The sequence below is a fragment of the Hyperolius riggenbachi genome, chromosome 10 (genome assembly GCF_040937935.1).
Source record: "Hyperolius riggenbachi isolate aHypRig1 chromosome 10, aHypRig1.pri, whole genome shotgun sequence".
NCBI classification, from domain to species: domain Eukaryota; kingdom Metazoa; phylum Chordata; class Amphibia; order Anura; family Hyperoliidae; genus Hyperolius; species Hyperolius riggenbachi.
In genome coordinates, this window is record NC_090655.1 from 117,076,530 (window position 1) to 117,092,446 (window position 15,917).

Sequence of the window (15,917 nt, forward strand, 5' to 3'; positions counted from 1 at the left end):
AGGACAGCTATAGTCTGTTAACGTCTCTGTCATTAGAATGACTCTTTTGCTAACTACTTTTTCCACTACTAGACCGAGTATAACCATCTACCTGGAACTAGTTGATCGGTGTGACTGGTTATCTAAAACGTACGGTAGCTACAGGATCTTACCATAATAACTAGAAAGGTTAAGACTTGCTGTAATTTTAATGGGATATTTATTTAAGTACTTATATAGCACCGACATATTTTCTCAGCGCTGTACAGAGTATATTGTCTTGTCTTGGATCTAATGTTATCCATGCAGAGCAATCCACAATACATGTTGCTTCTTGTTTATTTTTACTGTGTAGTTTTGGTCAAGATAATAAACTTCATAAGCCTTACCGGATATAGTTTTACCTGACACCACTCCACCTTTGGGTCATTTAATGACTTTTTCTGATAAGGCTGAACAGCAGAAGATTATAAATCCCTGTAAAGGTCAGCGTAATTTTTGTATGTCTGTAGTTTGTAAGCATTGAACAATGCTCGTCATGCCCTGTAAGCTTGACTCTAATGTTCTGGAAAAATGAGGTAGAACAGTGACACAGAGTGCTAGAGCCAGTCTGCAGTAATTTGTGCTCCCAGGTCCTTATGGCTTTCATTAGATAGCTCTGTGACAATAACTAGTGCACTTTGATGTAACGATAACTTGGCTTGAGTCTGCGTGATGGTTTCTGTCTCCAAGCTGGTCTAATGCTATGAAGATTTAGCTGTGCCACCCTGGCATTCAGAGTAAAAGCTTTTAGTCTGTGTATAAGCTCCTCAGTTTGCTTATTCATATAATACCCTTTTGAAGAACCAGGCATGAGACCCTGTACAGCGTAGACTTTGGGTGTCGGCCTGTGGCCTTCTCAGAATCTTGCCTGTGTCTTGCCTCCATGCAGTTTAAACAACACAGTAATGCCAAGCAGCGGCCCAACGCTGAGGTTCTGTCTGTTCCCTCACCTGAACTGCTGCACGTCACATGACCTTTTTTAAAAAAAAAAAAAAAAAAAATCTTAATTGCAATAGCCTCACTTGCCATAAAACTCTTTCCTGGCAGAGAACAGCTTCTGAAGTACTTTAGCTCTCTGGGACACATACTGTATCATTGAGCAGAGACAAAATAATATATAGTAATTTTTTTTTAAACAGAACATAAAACTAGTGTATCTAATTCTCATCAGTTTTTCACTTTAAATTAACAAAAATTGTATCTTACTGTCTTGTTGCTCTGAGTGCATGGATTCATTTAAGATGCTACAGTTCCCACCTAAAAGCATACCGATATATGAATTGATTCCCAAAGAAGTTGGCCCCAGACTGTAATAGATTGTGAGCTCCACAGAGGGATAATTAATAATGTGACTTGTTTGATGTACTCTGTAAGTTCCTGTGGGAAATGTCAGCCATGTATAAATGCATATGGATAAAAATAGAAGTTTGGATATTGACACTTGTGAATTATATTTGTGTGACATTTTAGGTTATTTGGTTATTTTAACTTTCAGATCCTGAACATCAGAGAGGAAACGGCAATCTGAAATACTTTGAATACATTATGGCCAAAGAAGCGAATAAAACCGGTTCCGCTGAGTCTGCTAGCCTGCTGCCTACAAGGAAAGGCCGACCCAAAGACCACCTGCCAGAGAGACAGAAGTATGAGATGTTGTGCCGTGGAGAGGGGGTGAAAATGGTAACATTGGCTTGTTGCGTTTACCATTATATAAATGCTTCTGTGCAGCCTCTAACTCTGTGCAATATTGCTATATTGTAGAAATACTGGAAGTAAAATGTTATCTAGTAATTGGTATAAAGCCATTTCAACAGGAAGGGCAAAAAAAACCCATTATTCTAAAAGGGGCGCTGTGGCGAAAAATTGTAAAATTTAAAATATGTGCAAACATTCACAAAGTACTGTACATTTTTTCCAGAGTAAAATGACCCATAAATTACTTCTCTCCTATATTGCTGTCACTTACAGTAGATAGTAGAAATCTGACAGAAGCGACAGGTTTTGGACTAGCCCATCTCTTCATAGGGGATTCTCATGGATTTATTTTTAAAAACGTAGTGAATGGCAGTTGATCTATCCAACTGCCAAAAAAAACTGGGTAGCAAGCAGAGAAGCTGGCCAGAATAATAGTTTAAATCTTTTTTAGGGACTATCTTAATAAAGAATAAAAGCCTTGCTCAGAATCGACTATGAAGAGCTAGGCTAGTCCAAAACCCGTCGCTTCTGTCAGATTTTTACTACCTACTGTATGTGACCGCAACATAAGAGAAGTAATTTATGGCTCATTTTACTCTGGGGGAAAAAAGTACATCTTATTTGTCTGTTTGCACATGTTACATTTTACAATTTTTCGCCATTGTGCCCCTTTAAACAGTTCACCCCCAAGGGTTTTTACCTTAACGGACCAGAGCAATTTTCACCTGTCGGTGCTCCTCCATTTTTATTCCCTAATAACTTTATTACTACTTCTCACAACAAAATGATCTATTCCTCGCTTTTTTTTTTCTCCACCAATTAGGCTTTCTGTGGATAGTACATTTTGCTAAGAATTTTTTTTATTCCAAATGCATTTTAACAGGAAAAATAAGAAAATAGAGAAAAATTATTTCTCAGTTTTTCTGCCATTATAGTTTTAAAATTAAACGTTCTCCTGTGGATAAAACCAACACATTTTATTTGCCCAGTTGTCCAAATTATTAAACTGTTTAAATTATGTCCCTCTCACAATGTATGGCGACAATATAAGATTTGGAAATATAGGTGTTCTATTTCTGTTCTGGCTTTTTTTTTGGGGGGGGGGGGGGGGGGGGCTTTTTTTTGTCCGGTCCATAATTACAAGTCCCTATGTAGTAAAGTAAAAGTAATTTTCCCTCAAAATATAGATTTAAAAAAAAGCTGAATCCCTAAGGCAACTATTTATGTATTATTATTTTTTTTTTGTTTGGGGGGGGTTTGGAAGTGCAAGGTATTTTATTGTGTGTGTTTGCCTGTATGTGTAATTATACTTTTTGGCCACAAGATGGCGGTAGTGAACACTTTCCCGTGTAAGAGGAAGTGTTCATTTTGTTTGGTTTTACATTTAACTACACTGTGACTGCTTCCTGTTTTTATGAATGGACGTGGCCGCAGATCGCGGTCACGTCCATTCATTCCAGGCATTGCGATTGGGTAGAGGACCGCTCTTCCCCAATCACTGAACATGGAATCCCGACGGAAACAGTGGCTGGAGCGGCGCACACACGTGCGTAGCGGTCGCAGGAACGAGAAGTCAGGATGCCATTAACTGGTTAATAGGGCAATCCACAGCACCCAGGTAGAGCACTCCATACATTAGCAAGGATAATATTGATCTTTAGATACCACAACAGTGTTTCGCTGTTCCAAAAATTGCTTAAATCTTTATTGCACAAAATTACAAAATGTTTTCCTCTAAAATTTGTAGAACTTATCCAATCGATTTAAACTTCATGAATATCACAGATTAGGTCTTATATCCCATTCACATGGATTGATAGGTTGTTCATGAGGCTGACAAAAATGTATAGTCTGGCATGGACCAATGAACATATATTTCTAGGCATTGACACTAGTTTGTTTTGGGCAAGGTATGCCCTTCATCAGGCCTTTGTATTAGAATTAGAATTCTCCTCCCAGACCACATATTCAATGTTGAGTGACTGCTTTTAGTACTTCTATGTAGAATAGATACTACATGGACCTGGACATATAGTATGAGGGCCAACAGATTTTGAATACTATGAACAGATTGTGTAGGTAGCACTCATACTATATGGCTTATTGGCTTCGCTCGTCATATGATGTATGAAACCTGATTTGGCTAAGCAAGGAGAACAATATTCCAACACTCAACAAATGCCATGATTAAGGGACTAAGAGCTTCGCGGATACTGTTTGCCATCAAATGCAAGCTCTTGTGCGGCCAGTGGTATTACTAATTGATCTGAATAGCTATTGACACATAACAAAATGATTGTGCTTTTCTGCATGAAAGATCTAATTTTGCACTTACTGTGTGTGATTTGCATCTTTATAAATACCTAATTCAACAATCATTTTTTGAGCTCTGCGCCTGTGCAGTGCAGCGGTATACACGCATGGATGCAGGACCTGAGACTTTATTAAGTAGGATATATTTATAGATGAAAAATAAGCTGCTAAATGCAATTGATAAATTTACCCGCGTATTTTAGTGACTGCAGAACAGAGTATATAAATGAGAGTGCGTACAAACGTTTCCAGCACTATTTCAGGTCTGTTGTGTCTTAGACGTTTCTATTTCTATGCCATAGTAAAGAGAGCACACTAGCAGGGAAGCGGTCCTAAATGTATTTTTACTTTCTTGTTTTTCAGACTCCTCGCAGACAAAAGAAGCTCTTCTGCCGCTATTTTGATGGAAACAAGAGCCCTTTTTTCATTTTGTCTCCTACAAAGCAAGAAGATGAATGGGATAGACCTCACATTGTGCGCTATCACGATATCCTTTCTGACGAGGAGATAGAGAAAGTGAAAGAGATCGCTAAACCTAGGGTCAGTAGTGCTGCCATTATTTGTTTGTTAAAAAGGATTGCCAGGATTTTTTTCCTTGGCCCCCTCTCCCCCACAGAAAACTCCTCAGATACCTACCAAGTGTCTCACAGGGATGTCACATGGGCAGTGCTTTATGGAGATGAGGGTGGAGTTAAAAGGCTCCCTTTCTCCCTTCTATTTTAGTGGTAATAGGAGTGCATGACTATAATATCTCTAAGAAACAATGGACAGATTCCCTAACAGAGATTTGGAAAGTGTACTGTCACTTTGTTCACCTGAGGAGTTGATTCCTAGGAAGGGCAATTTTTATATTTGTAACAAACCGCACTAGCAGGACATTTAATTATGTGCCAACCACATGCAAAGGTGAAGTGCTTACTGCTGAGCTTTGCCTCTGCTAATCTGGCACTGAAATCAGATGAACCATACACTTTAAAGCAGGCTTGAAGTGAAAATACACTGACAGTATAATGAATTGTATGTTTAAGAGTAATGGTAATTAGAACTTTCATATTAAGTTGAACTGTAGCCTTAACATTTCAGCACTTCAACTCAATCAACAGCCATGTCGGTGTGACATAAAATCTGGTTTACTCAGCTGCTAATCAGAGAAACAGACTTTTTTTTTTCTACTTTTTGCCACTATCCTGTTATCAGGGGTGTTTGCACAGACAGATTCAAGTGTTTAGGCCACAAATTACTGTTCAGAAGAACTGGAACAAGGCAATTGTGTATAAACCCTTGCAATAAAAAACAGTTGAGGGAACACAGGGATGTTCTAAGCAGGATTGGTACTGTATGTATCCATGTTTATCTCATCATATCATGTCACTTCAGGTATGACTTAAGTTTAATTTTTGCCTTTTTAAATATTTTTCTTAGATTTTAACATTTTCAGATTTTATAATTTGTGTAAGTAGTTATTCATATAACTAGTGCAAATTGAAGGAGCTCATGGAATCAGACAGCTTTTCTTATTTATTTTAAAGTTATAGGATACTGGACTTTACTCATGCCTATTGCACTGTGCCTTCATTAAAGGCAAACTCCAGTTTAATTTAACGTGGACCTGAACTCTTACACAGGACAGAAGGAAAACCTTGAGAAATGTATCCTCTACTTAGAGAGTTTAGCCTGTCTAGTTCCCCCTCATCTGTGACTAATCACAACTGTAATTTGATCTGTCAGCTGATTGCCTTGGCAGAGCAGCTAATTTGTAAAGACAGGATGTTAACATTATGTCTGCTTCCGTGAAAACAGGAAGTAGACACGCTGCAGATTTTATTGCAGGATTTATATCAGCTGTAACAAATGTTTTTCTTTAACGGTTATCATGCTGTTGCTTATCTTTTAGAGCGACAAAGGTGTGTGATATTCTGCTCAAAAACCTCAGTCTAGCCGACAGTGCAAGAATTGAGCTGCTCAGGCCCACAATGCAGGAAGTGAAGATGTAGTCCGCACAACATCAGATTAGGATAAAAACTGCTTTACTTAATCGGGCATTAGACAAGCTAAAATCCCAAAACACCACATGCAGTGGTGTTTTGGGATTTTAGCTTGTCTAATGCCTGATTGAATAAAGCATTTTTTATCCTTCTCCCATATTGTGTGGACTACATCTTCACTTCCTTATCTGTTAAAGCTGATCTGAACTCAGAACTTCCTCTCTGCTCTAACCACTTCCGGTCGCACTATTGGAAATCTACGTATTGTCTTTGGACATTAGTTTCTGACGCGACATAATTTTCGTAGAGGCGGTCCCGCTGTCCCTGCGCTACAGCTGTTACCCCCAAACCAGTTTAAATTGACAGTTATATTTTAAGTGAGTAGGCATATTGTAACTTTGTGCTCCTGCATTGCAATGGCCTACACATAGGGAATTGTTGTAATTAAAACATAAGTGAGTAATTAATCAAGCTCAAAACCAAGCTATAAATAAGCATAGCCATGATTTGCAGGTACAGTTTGTCATAAAAAAGGACATTGCTTCATTAGTAGATGTATTTGAAATGTGCACCTATGTTTTGCATTTACAACTACTGTGTCAGTAATCATCTGACTGGTTGGGTGAATGTTAGTGTATGTTACAACTCATTTAATTGGTTGGCTCCACAGCTGAGGCGAGCCACTATTTCAAACCCTATCACAGGAGTGCTGGAGACTGCACACTACAGAATTAGCAAAAGGTAAGACCAGCTTGATTATTATCCCTGTGTGGAATGCATTGCTTTGTGTCTGGGGACTGAGGCACCAGGATTGCGTTCCTGATGCATCAGTGCAATTGAATGTTTTGGTGCAGAGTGATCCTTTTCTTTTGTTCTGCAGAGGTCTATGCAGTATAGAGTGCAAACGCAACAAGCTCCTGTCCCCATTTTACTCATTTATGCAATCTTTTTTTTCCGTTATAGATGACCTTTCTTGCTCTTGCTTTTAGTTAGGTTTCCGAATGCAGGATCCCAAATTCGAACAACACTGAGTTATGCTGAACACGGCACTTCCACAACCAATCTCATGGACAGGGTTACAGAAGGTCACGCACCCTACACTTCATGTCATACCAAGGCTATCAGGATCACGTGAAGTGCGATGTGGTCAGCAACCCTGTGACCCTGTCCGCTAGCTTGGGTGCTGAAGTGCAGTGTTCAACATAATTCAGGTTTGAGTGCAGGATCCCGAATTCAAACACCAACAGTATTTTTAATGTCCAAATATCCAGAAATTTAGAGAATGATTGCCAAGATCAGAGATTTGGCTCCAAATCAGATGGACGTTACTGGAAATCACGTGCACTAAACATGGCATTCAAGTTTTTGTTTTGTTTTTTTCCTTTGAATGCAAAACAAAAAAGGGGACTAACCTCCATCAGGGACTTTTTAACTTGCTCCCCCCTTTTTATACCCTTCTTTGCTTAGCTGAAGCTGCAACCATAAGATCGTATCCTCTGTGTAGTTAACTGGTTGACACAATTTGGTCCCTTGTAATATAATGCAACCTCCCAAAGTAAATGGATGTTAAGACCCTTCACTTATAAAGTAGTCACTCTGGGTGTGTCTCTGATAAAAAGCGAAAGGACGTCCTACTGTAGTAAATTCACTTGCATAATGGTTGTTTGCATAAGACTAATTTCACCCAACCAATCAGAATCATTGGTAAGGCATTCAGAATGCCTGATCCCAAATCGGCCAAATTAAATCCAAGTCCTTTCTCTTTTTGTAGCTGAGACGGGCTACAGTGCATGATCCTCTGACAGGAGAATTGGTCACAGCACAATACAGAGTCTCCAAGAGGTAAGGGGGAGGTACTGTGGGCCTGCGTATTTTACCCCATAAGGGTTTACTGTGTGTGCCTTGTGAGCATGAACATTTGCGTTCCTCTCATCACGGGTTAAATGGAATATGGTCATCCTGCTGGTTACTGCTCACTAGACTAAGATGGTCCATTCGAGGTCATTTGTGCCTTGGATGGACTTAATACTCCCATGTTGAATGAACTTCCTGGCAGTAATGTTATGAAAAGGTAATCATTTGTAAATAGTTCATTAGTTCCATTAAGGTATAGGTGTCATCCATCATATTAATGGGTGTACAAATTTGGACATGTATTTATTGTGTTGAAGTCAAAACTTCCTGGCACATTAATTGGCTTTAACATCTTGGAGGCTAAAAACACCAACTTTGGCTATGACTAAACCTTTACAGCTGACTAATGCTATGACTAAAGCATGACTTGAATCATATGGATTTTAACACTGAGACCTTTGTTAACATTCTCTTTCTGATTTATTATACTTATTTGCCCTTTTTAAAGTACATTACGTCTGTCTTCTTTTTTTTTTTTTTTTTTTTCAATTTTGTTTTTTGTATATTGTATGATGAACACCTGTTATATTTTTTTTCCACTATTATTGTAGTTTTTTTGTGTGTTTTTGGTTTTGTATGTAGACCCTAAAAATTGAAAAGTCGATCTCCCCCCCCCCCCCCCCCCTTCCCAAATTTTGAATTGTTTCATTTTCTTACAGCAGTTAACTAAATCAGCACTGTATCCAGAATTATCAATTATCGCCTATTTCTAACTTTTATTTGTGACTTTGTATTTTTATTCAGTTTTCGGCTTTCTTCTGTGCTAAACATGACCATTGTAAAACACTTTGGGTCCTGATGCACAAAGCAGCTGTAAAATTGCTATGCAGTTTTACCGCTACTAATGGCAGGGGGCAGTGCACGTTACCCTGTTAGTGCAATGCACGCTACCAGGGTAACCTGCAGTACACTGCACTTTACCATAACAAACCACACTTTTTTTTCCCCGGTAGTGTGCGTTGTGCTGAGGTAAGACATGCTGCCGCTGCTGCCTGGTGCTAATAGTACAGAGAAATATTACATTCTCCTCTTTTCTGTCTGTCATTCTGAAAAAAAATAGTTTTCCATTTTATCCTGTGTCTGGGCTCTGTTGAACTCCTTGAATCTCTACTGCTTTATCTGCATTGTATAAATGTACTTGTGCAGACGTTCATCTACATGGCTCATAGAGCAATATGCAGCGGTACTGTGGAGATCGTGAACCAGACAGTTACATAGTCCTCATGCAAGAAGGTGTCTTAAGGTCTCTCCTATTTAAGTCTCACCTCCCTTGGTCAGTGCTGTGTTTGCTATGATCACAGAACACCTTTGTTTGCTGACTGCTAAAATCCTGTGTACAGAAAGTGGTGTAAGTCAAAGGCTGAAAGCCAGCCTAAACCAAGCTCTCCATTACTGCATCAGAGCAGCAAGTACAGTCAGCTTATATAAGCCACATTTTTCTGCTGGCATTCAAAGAATTCTGTCTACAGTTACACTACATCTTAACTGGCTATTTTCCAACTTGTCTGAATGTGTCCTTTTACTAGAGCATTTTATTAAGCTCTCACAATGTTTCTGTTCTTATGGGTCTTGGGGCCGTCACACTCGTCTGTGCGAATTCTGCATGTGATGTCCCCATGCATGAATTTGGGGTATGTTTTTTTTTTGTTTTTTTTTTAATTAACTTTCAGGCGTTTTTGCGAATATCATGCAGGTTTGTATGCAATTTTTCTTGCCTACCAATGAAGTTACAGGTAGTCCCGACTTCCGAATGACCCACTGATATGAACGGCATGAATTATTCTGTGGTAACAAGTAAAAAAAAAAAAAAAAAATTGAACTTGTAGTTTTTGAAAAAATCGAATTAAAAAAAAAAAGGCTTTTAAACTTTTTTTATAAGCAGGTATGGGGCAGAGGTGACACAGGGGGCACAGAGGAGGTACAGGGTACATAGATGGCACAGTGTTCCAATGTTTGAACAGATTTAGGTTCTCATTCTGGGACTACCTAATTTACATGAAAATGTATCTAACTTAAATTGTCCATCTTTCATGAAGAAAAAAATGTTTTTTTCTAGCTTACACTGACTAGTGCCATTGTGGGAAATTCAGTAAGGAAACTGCTTTAGATTCGCCTCTCCTGATAGTTAATTTACATTATTACTTTGTAATCGTTATGGCTGGAGAGGAGGAGATTATAAAAACCATCCAAGAAGATGGAGTACTCTTTGAGACAGACGTTTTGAAGTCCAGCTATTCCCTGACTCTAATATAAATATTAGATATTTTTTTTACCCCTCCCTATAAGAACTGTTTTTACCTAAGCGTGGGGCAGGAGATCAAAATTGGAAAACTTTGGGAAACTTTCCATACACTCTTTAACTGAGTGGACAACACTAATGCTAAACAAAAGAACATTTACTGTGCTATTTTTGTGCTTTAGAGAGTGTTGGAATTTGGTCACTTGTAAGTAAACCTTATTAGTGGAGTTTGGGGGTATGGACATTCAGCATGATATCCATACTTGCTGTAATGTACTCTATGGTTTTCGTTGCTAGTAAACGATTTTGAAGAAACAAGCTGTGCTATTTCCATTTTCTAGGGCCTGCGAGCCAAGAATGTCTTACTTGATATGCAAGGCTAGGTAGCCATCAGACTAGCGCAGTAGTCTTTGCACAGCGAGGTTCATTAAACAATAAAGGCACAAAAGATGTGAAGTCCCACAGAAAAGTCAATCAGTACATAAGTATTTGCTAGCTTGGATTCGGAGTGAAGAAGAAATATCCTTATACTACAGGGAAACATTGTGTTTAGATGCATGCTGAAATACTTCTTAATTAGTACTGTCCAAGTACACATTATATTTGATGCAGTTAAGCAAATTTAGTAATGGGTTATCCTCATGAATTCTTTGTGACCCATACAAAGCTAGCATTAACGCTGGCATTCTCAGACTGAAGTCTAATGGCTCTGTGTACATATGCAGAGGAGCAGCACCGACCTCTCTAGATGACACTTAAAAGTGACCTGAATTTTTAATGAAGGGCACTGATGCTAGCTTGTTGTCTCTGTGCTTTTACCCTAGTGCTTGGCTATCCGGTTATGAGCATCCAGTGGTAACAAAGATTAACACAAGAATACAGGAAGTAACAGGGCTGGATGTGACCACTGCTGAGGAGCTACAGGTAAGTGTTAGATGTGATCTTACCTGCAATCTTTCACAGCTTTTTCACGCCCATTACCCTTATCCCCCCACTGCCCATTTCTATCCTTTGCTATAGTCTCACTTTTAATGATTTTCAGATTTAAAATTAAGGTTGTATTCCTGCTTCTGGTTAGTCATGTTGCAGAACTCATGAGGGTGGAAATCAAATTACTTACAATTACAAAGAAATCTTTAAAATTATAACCTTGATCAGCCAAGACTTTAGTTTCCCAAAACAACCCTGACCCATTGAGGAATGGACTCTAGCAGACCTTTGAAGGTGCTCTATGCTATGCCTATGCCACTGCAGTGTTCCCCAACCCTGTCCTCAAGGCCCACCAACACTGCATGTTCTGTATAAAGCCATAGAGGTAGTTAATCAGCTCTGCTGCAACACTAATTACCCCACCTGTGATTGTGTGTGGTTTCTTGCAAAACATGTACTGTTGGTGGGCCTTGAGGACAGGGTTGAGGAACTCTGCTGTCTATGGTATCTTGCTGCAAGAGATTAGCAATAGAGCCTTTCCATTTTATATGGCTCGTGAGCAGTAAGACAGGAGCATGGGTAGAGCAGCTACCTGTACTATATACGGGCTCAAAGCAAATTGGAAGTCTCTAACATGGTAGGCCATCCCAACGCATCTTGCGTTGCCAGTGGCATCTTGCATTTCTATTAAGATGGCAGACCTTAGCCAATGTGTGTACACACAGGCAATGCTGTGCCTGTCAGCATGAGCATCGTCCCCATCTCCCACTGTGATTGCTGATGAGATCTGCACAGGAATTAAACCGAGTGGAGAGGCAATACTTAAAAATTAGAATAACTGGGATCCGCACATACCGCTTTTGTGTGTGTGTGTGTGTGTGTGTGTGTGTGTGTGTGTGTGTGTGTGTGTGTGTGTGTGTGTGTGTAATTCTAAAGAAAAAAAATGAATTGTAATCCATTTATTTTGCAATAAGGCTGTAATACAAAAAAGTGGAAAAAGTTGTGTGCTGTGAATGCTTTCTGGATGCACTCTATATGGCATTATTGATCAGTGCCAATTTTAAAAACTTCTTAAATACTTAAAAGTAAAAAGTTTCTGGCATACTTATTTCTTTTGGGCATTATTTCAGCATACAAGCTTTCTTTTACAAAATAACCGAAAAATAATTTTGCTTGTAAACTTACCTTATTCTGATTTTAAAAACTTTATTCCCTGCTTTATGGTATATCTGAGAATCCCTTTGCTGTATATCGGTGAGCTTGGGTTGGCTGAAGTTACGCAGTTTCCCTGTGCTCTGAATCATGTCCATCTTCTCACCCTGCACTGTATTTTGCTTCTCATAGGTGGCCAACTATGGTGTTGGAGGCCAGTATGAGCCCCATTTTGATTTTGGAAGGGTAAGTCTATGTTCCCAAGTGTTCAGAAATATTCCTATGAATTGTTTCTTGTCTTTTTCAGGTGGCGAATTATGGAATGGGAGGACAGTATGAACCCCACTTTGACTTTGCACGGGCAAGTAATATGCTGAGTTCACGGAAAATGGCTCCTCCACCTCCACTGTGATTTATATGTCCAAGTGCACATGTGCCCGTCCGTTATGGTGAATGAAGGCAATGTGCACATAGACTGATGATGGTGAATGGGCTTTATCTGTGAATCAGTTCTATATGTGTGTCCACCATCAACCAAATCAGTCACATCATAACCTGTCTTGGTAGAACAACCTTTCTAACCGCCATGAGAAACAAGATAAACCATACCAAAACCCATTAACAAAAGTACTTTACTGGAATGTTCGTTTTAGACGTTTGCTTGATTTAAACTTTCTCTGAAGATCTTATACTCTTTAAACCAAACCAACAATGATTCTCTGCTGATGTTTTTGTCTTTAGCTATCCGTACATGAATCGATTATGGCCTGATATGCCAAGGAGATCAATCTCTATCCAGTTGGAGTTTTGATCAGATGATTGATTCCTACACTACACTGCAATCTCAGTTTTGATAGATTTCCGCAAATATCTATTATGCATTGGGTTCAAACAGAAGAACACTGCCCAATTCCTGCCCCACTCTCCTTTTACAGAAATTTTCCAACACATCCAATCAGACTTTTTCGATAAACTGTACAAAATTAGTCATAACCAGCCCTGTTTTTAGGGGCGAGCGAGGCAGGTGTCCGCCCAGAGTGCAGTGATGGAGAGGGGAGCCGCGGGCACACTGGGACTTAGCCACTAGGGGGCCCGACTCCTCCCTCTCCTGGGGCCCCTTTTCCATGTGCCCCCCTCCACTTCAGAGTTACTGCGCAGTAAATCTTATTACAAAAAACTGACATTCAGGGCTCCAAGTGAAGTTCCCTTGCTGCCAGTCTATTCTGTCTGCAATGCCGCTTACTCTCACTACTTCCTGAAGTAGTGAGAATAAGCGGCATTGCAGACTGATGAGCCCGGCAGGAAGTGAACTTCACTTGGAGACCGGAAGGGGAGTTTTTTGGGGAAGCTTGCTGCGCTTTAACTCTGCAGGGGAGGGGGGGGGGCTGAGGATGGGGAGGAGGAGTCGGTGGCCCCCCTCCCTGTGGCTGAGTTTGTGTGCCCGATGTACCCCCTCCATCACTTATGCTGGGGGCACCTATGTCTGGCTACCTAGGCTGGGGGCACCTATGCCTGGCTAGCCTATACTGGGGGCACCTATGCCTAGCTAACATATACTAGGGCATGTATACCTGGCTACATGTACTTGGAGCACCTATACTGGGGGGGGGGCTAAATACTGCATCACAAATAACATTCTTGAGATCACTCTGGGAAGAAGGGGGGTAGCATTTTTTTACAATCTCACCCTGGGTAAAATTTAGCAAGGAAACTGCACTGGTCAGAACTAAATCCATCAGGTATGTTGGGGCAATTTTGATTAAAGTGATTGAATTGGCCAGAAATCGTCCAGGAAAATCGATACATGTATGGCCAGCCTTAGCATGTTTCTGCATTGTTCTCAATTGAATGCCTTTAGATAATACTCACTGATAAATTGAAGTTCTTTTCCTAGTGAGTGAAGCAGGCATGACCTGATGATCCTTTGTAAAAGATTGCTAATGCACTAAATTGATTTGTTTGTTTTTCACAGAAAGATGAACCTGATGCGTTTAAAGAGCTCGGTACAGGCAACAGAATTGCTACATGGCTGTTTTATGTAAGTTCCTGCTATCTATCTATTAGACTGTGTAACATCTCGGTGTACTTTAGACCTTGCACACTGAAAGGTTTGTTTAATCCAGGTGGTGCTGCTGAAAACCAATTATCAAACCAGATTAGCTCTGGCCCTTAAAGAGAATCTGTACTGTGAAAATCTTACATAAATAAAAGTACCAGCCTGTTTGTAGTCTTCTCCTAGCACCCTCTGTGACATTTTCGCTGCTCCTGCTGCTTTCTTGGTGATAAAATCACTGTTTTATTCATTGTTTTTGTAAACAATGAAGATGGCTGCCAAACAGGAAATACATCATCAGAGCAGGTGCCTGTTTGCAGAGGCTCCTCTCAAACGTGACTTCACTGCTGTAATATTTCTCCCACTTGTTGCCTTGGCTGCTTGTCTGGTTTTTTAACTGATCTTTCTGCACTCACAGCTGTTCACAAGGTCACAGACAGGCTGACTGTGAGCAGAGACGCTGGCTGTGACTCATACACACAGCACACACACAGAGCCTGCAGGGGGGCATGGAGGAGGTGTGCATAACTTCTCTCTATCTCAGCACATTCCTCTCTGGGCTGACAAGGCTCAACAATGGAAAGAAGATTAGATATAATACAGAGACCGTGCAACTAGAAAAGGCTACAGTAAACCAGACCACATTAGAACAGGTATATGAACTTATAGGATAGAAGAAATAAGACTGAACATTTTGTTACAGAGTCTCTTTAAGATTGCCATACATCTGTAGACTTAGCAGATGATCAACCATCAGATTTAATAATTATCAAATCTGATGAAAATCTGAGCCACTAAGAGCATGCCCGATCTACAATTCGACTCATTACAGGCTGAAATTGGATGCATGTATCGATCAGACATGCTGGAAAATATCGGGCTGACATGCTTGATCAGCTGCACAATGGTAACAACGTGCGATAGTCATGAACGCGATGGAAACTCAGTGTCCCCCCAAATGTACGTGTGCACCCTGGTGCCTGAGCATTAATACCTTACCTGTCTGCCGCTGTCTCCACACTCTTGTTCCTCATTCTCGCCCCAAGTTGTTACTGATGTACAGGGCCAGATTTGTATCTTTTACCGCCCTAGGCCAACAGTAAAAAGGCGCCCCCTCCACCACCTCCAGTGTACATACACACTTTATAACACTGATCGTGAGCTCCCCTGAGGACAGTCAGTGACATGACTATGTACTCTGTAAGTGCTGCAGACATCAGCACTTTACACATGCATTTTGATTACAGTATGTGGTAAACAGACTACGGTAGGGATTAGATAGTGAATTCCTCTGAGGACAGTCAAAAGACAGAGGGAGGAAAGGGGAGAGAAAAAAAGACTTGCAAAAAGGAGCAAAAGATAGAGATGTGCAGAGAGGAAAAAAAAAAAGCAAGTGAGAAAGCACAAGGTGGGAGATGAAAAGAAATGATTCATCAACGTCACCGCGCTGGAACAGCACAAGTTAAATCTTCTAATGCACGCTAATCACATTAGCGCTACTTAATTACAGTGGGAGCACGGTACACATGCAATTGGCAGCGTAGCTTGTGCTCCTAAGCAACAGCAGATGCTTGGAAAAGCCTCGCGATGGTGACGTATCGCCACCGCAATATTT

The 15,917-nt window shown here is 40.2% G+C and overlaps 1 protein-coding gene across 6 annotated transcripts in view; it reads left to right on the forward strand.

Moving 5' to 3' along the window:
* The window catches only part of P4HA1 (prolyl 4-hydroxylase subunit alpha 1), a 110,609-nt gene that overhangs the window by 85,681 nt on the left and 9,011 nt on the right, over positions 1-15,917 (forward strand). For 3 of the 6 annotated variants that reach the window (XM_068257661.1, XM_068257662.1, XM_068257659.1), the window contains 6 exons: positions 1,517-1,701; positions 4,393-4,569; positions 6,685-6,755; positions 10,992-11,091; positions 12,442-12,495; positions 14,222-14,287. In XM_068257661.1, coding sequence (XP_068113762.1) covers positions 1,517-1,701; positions 4,393-4,569; positions 6,685-6,755; positions 10,992-11,091; positions 12,442-12,495; positions 14,222-14,287 — 653 coding nt within the window. Of the gene's footprint in view, positions 1-1,516; positions 1,702-4,392; positions 4,570-6,684; positions 6,756-7,785; positions 7,857-10,991; positions 11,092-12,441; positions 12,496-12,556; positions 13,217-14,221; positions 14,288-15,917 lie in introns of those variants that run through there. The other 3 variants (XM_068257660.1, XM_068257664.1, XM_068257663.1) reach the window with 3 other exon arrangements.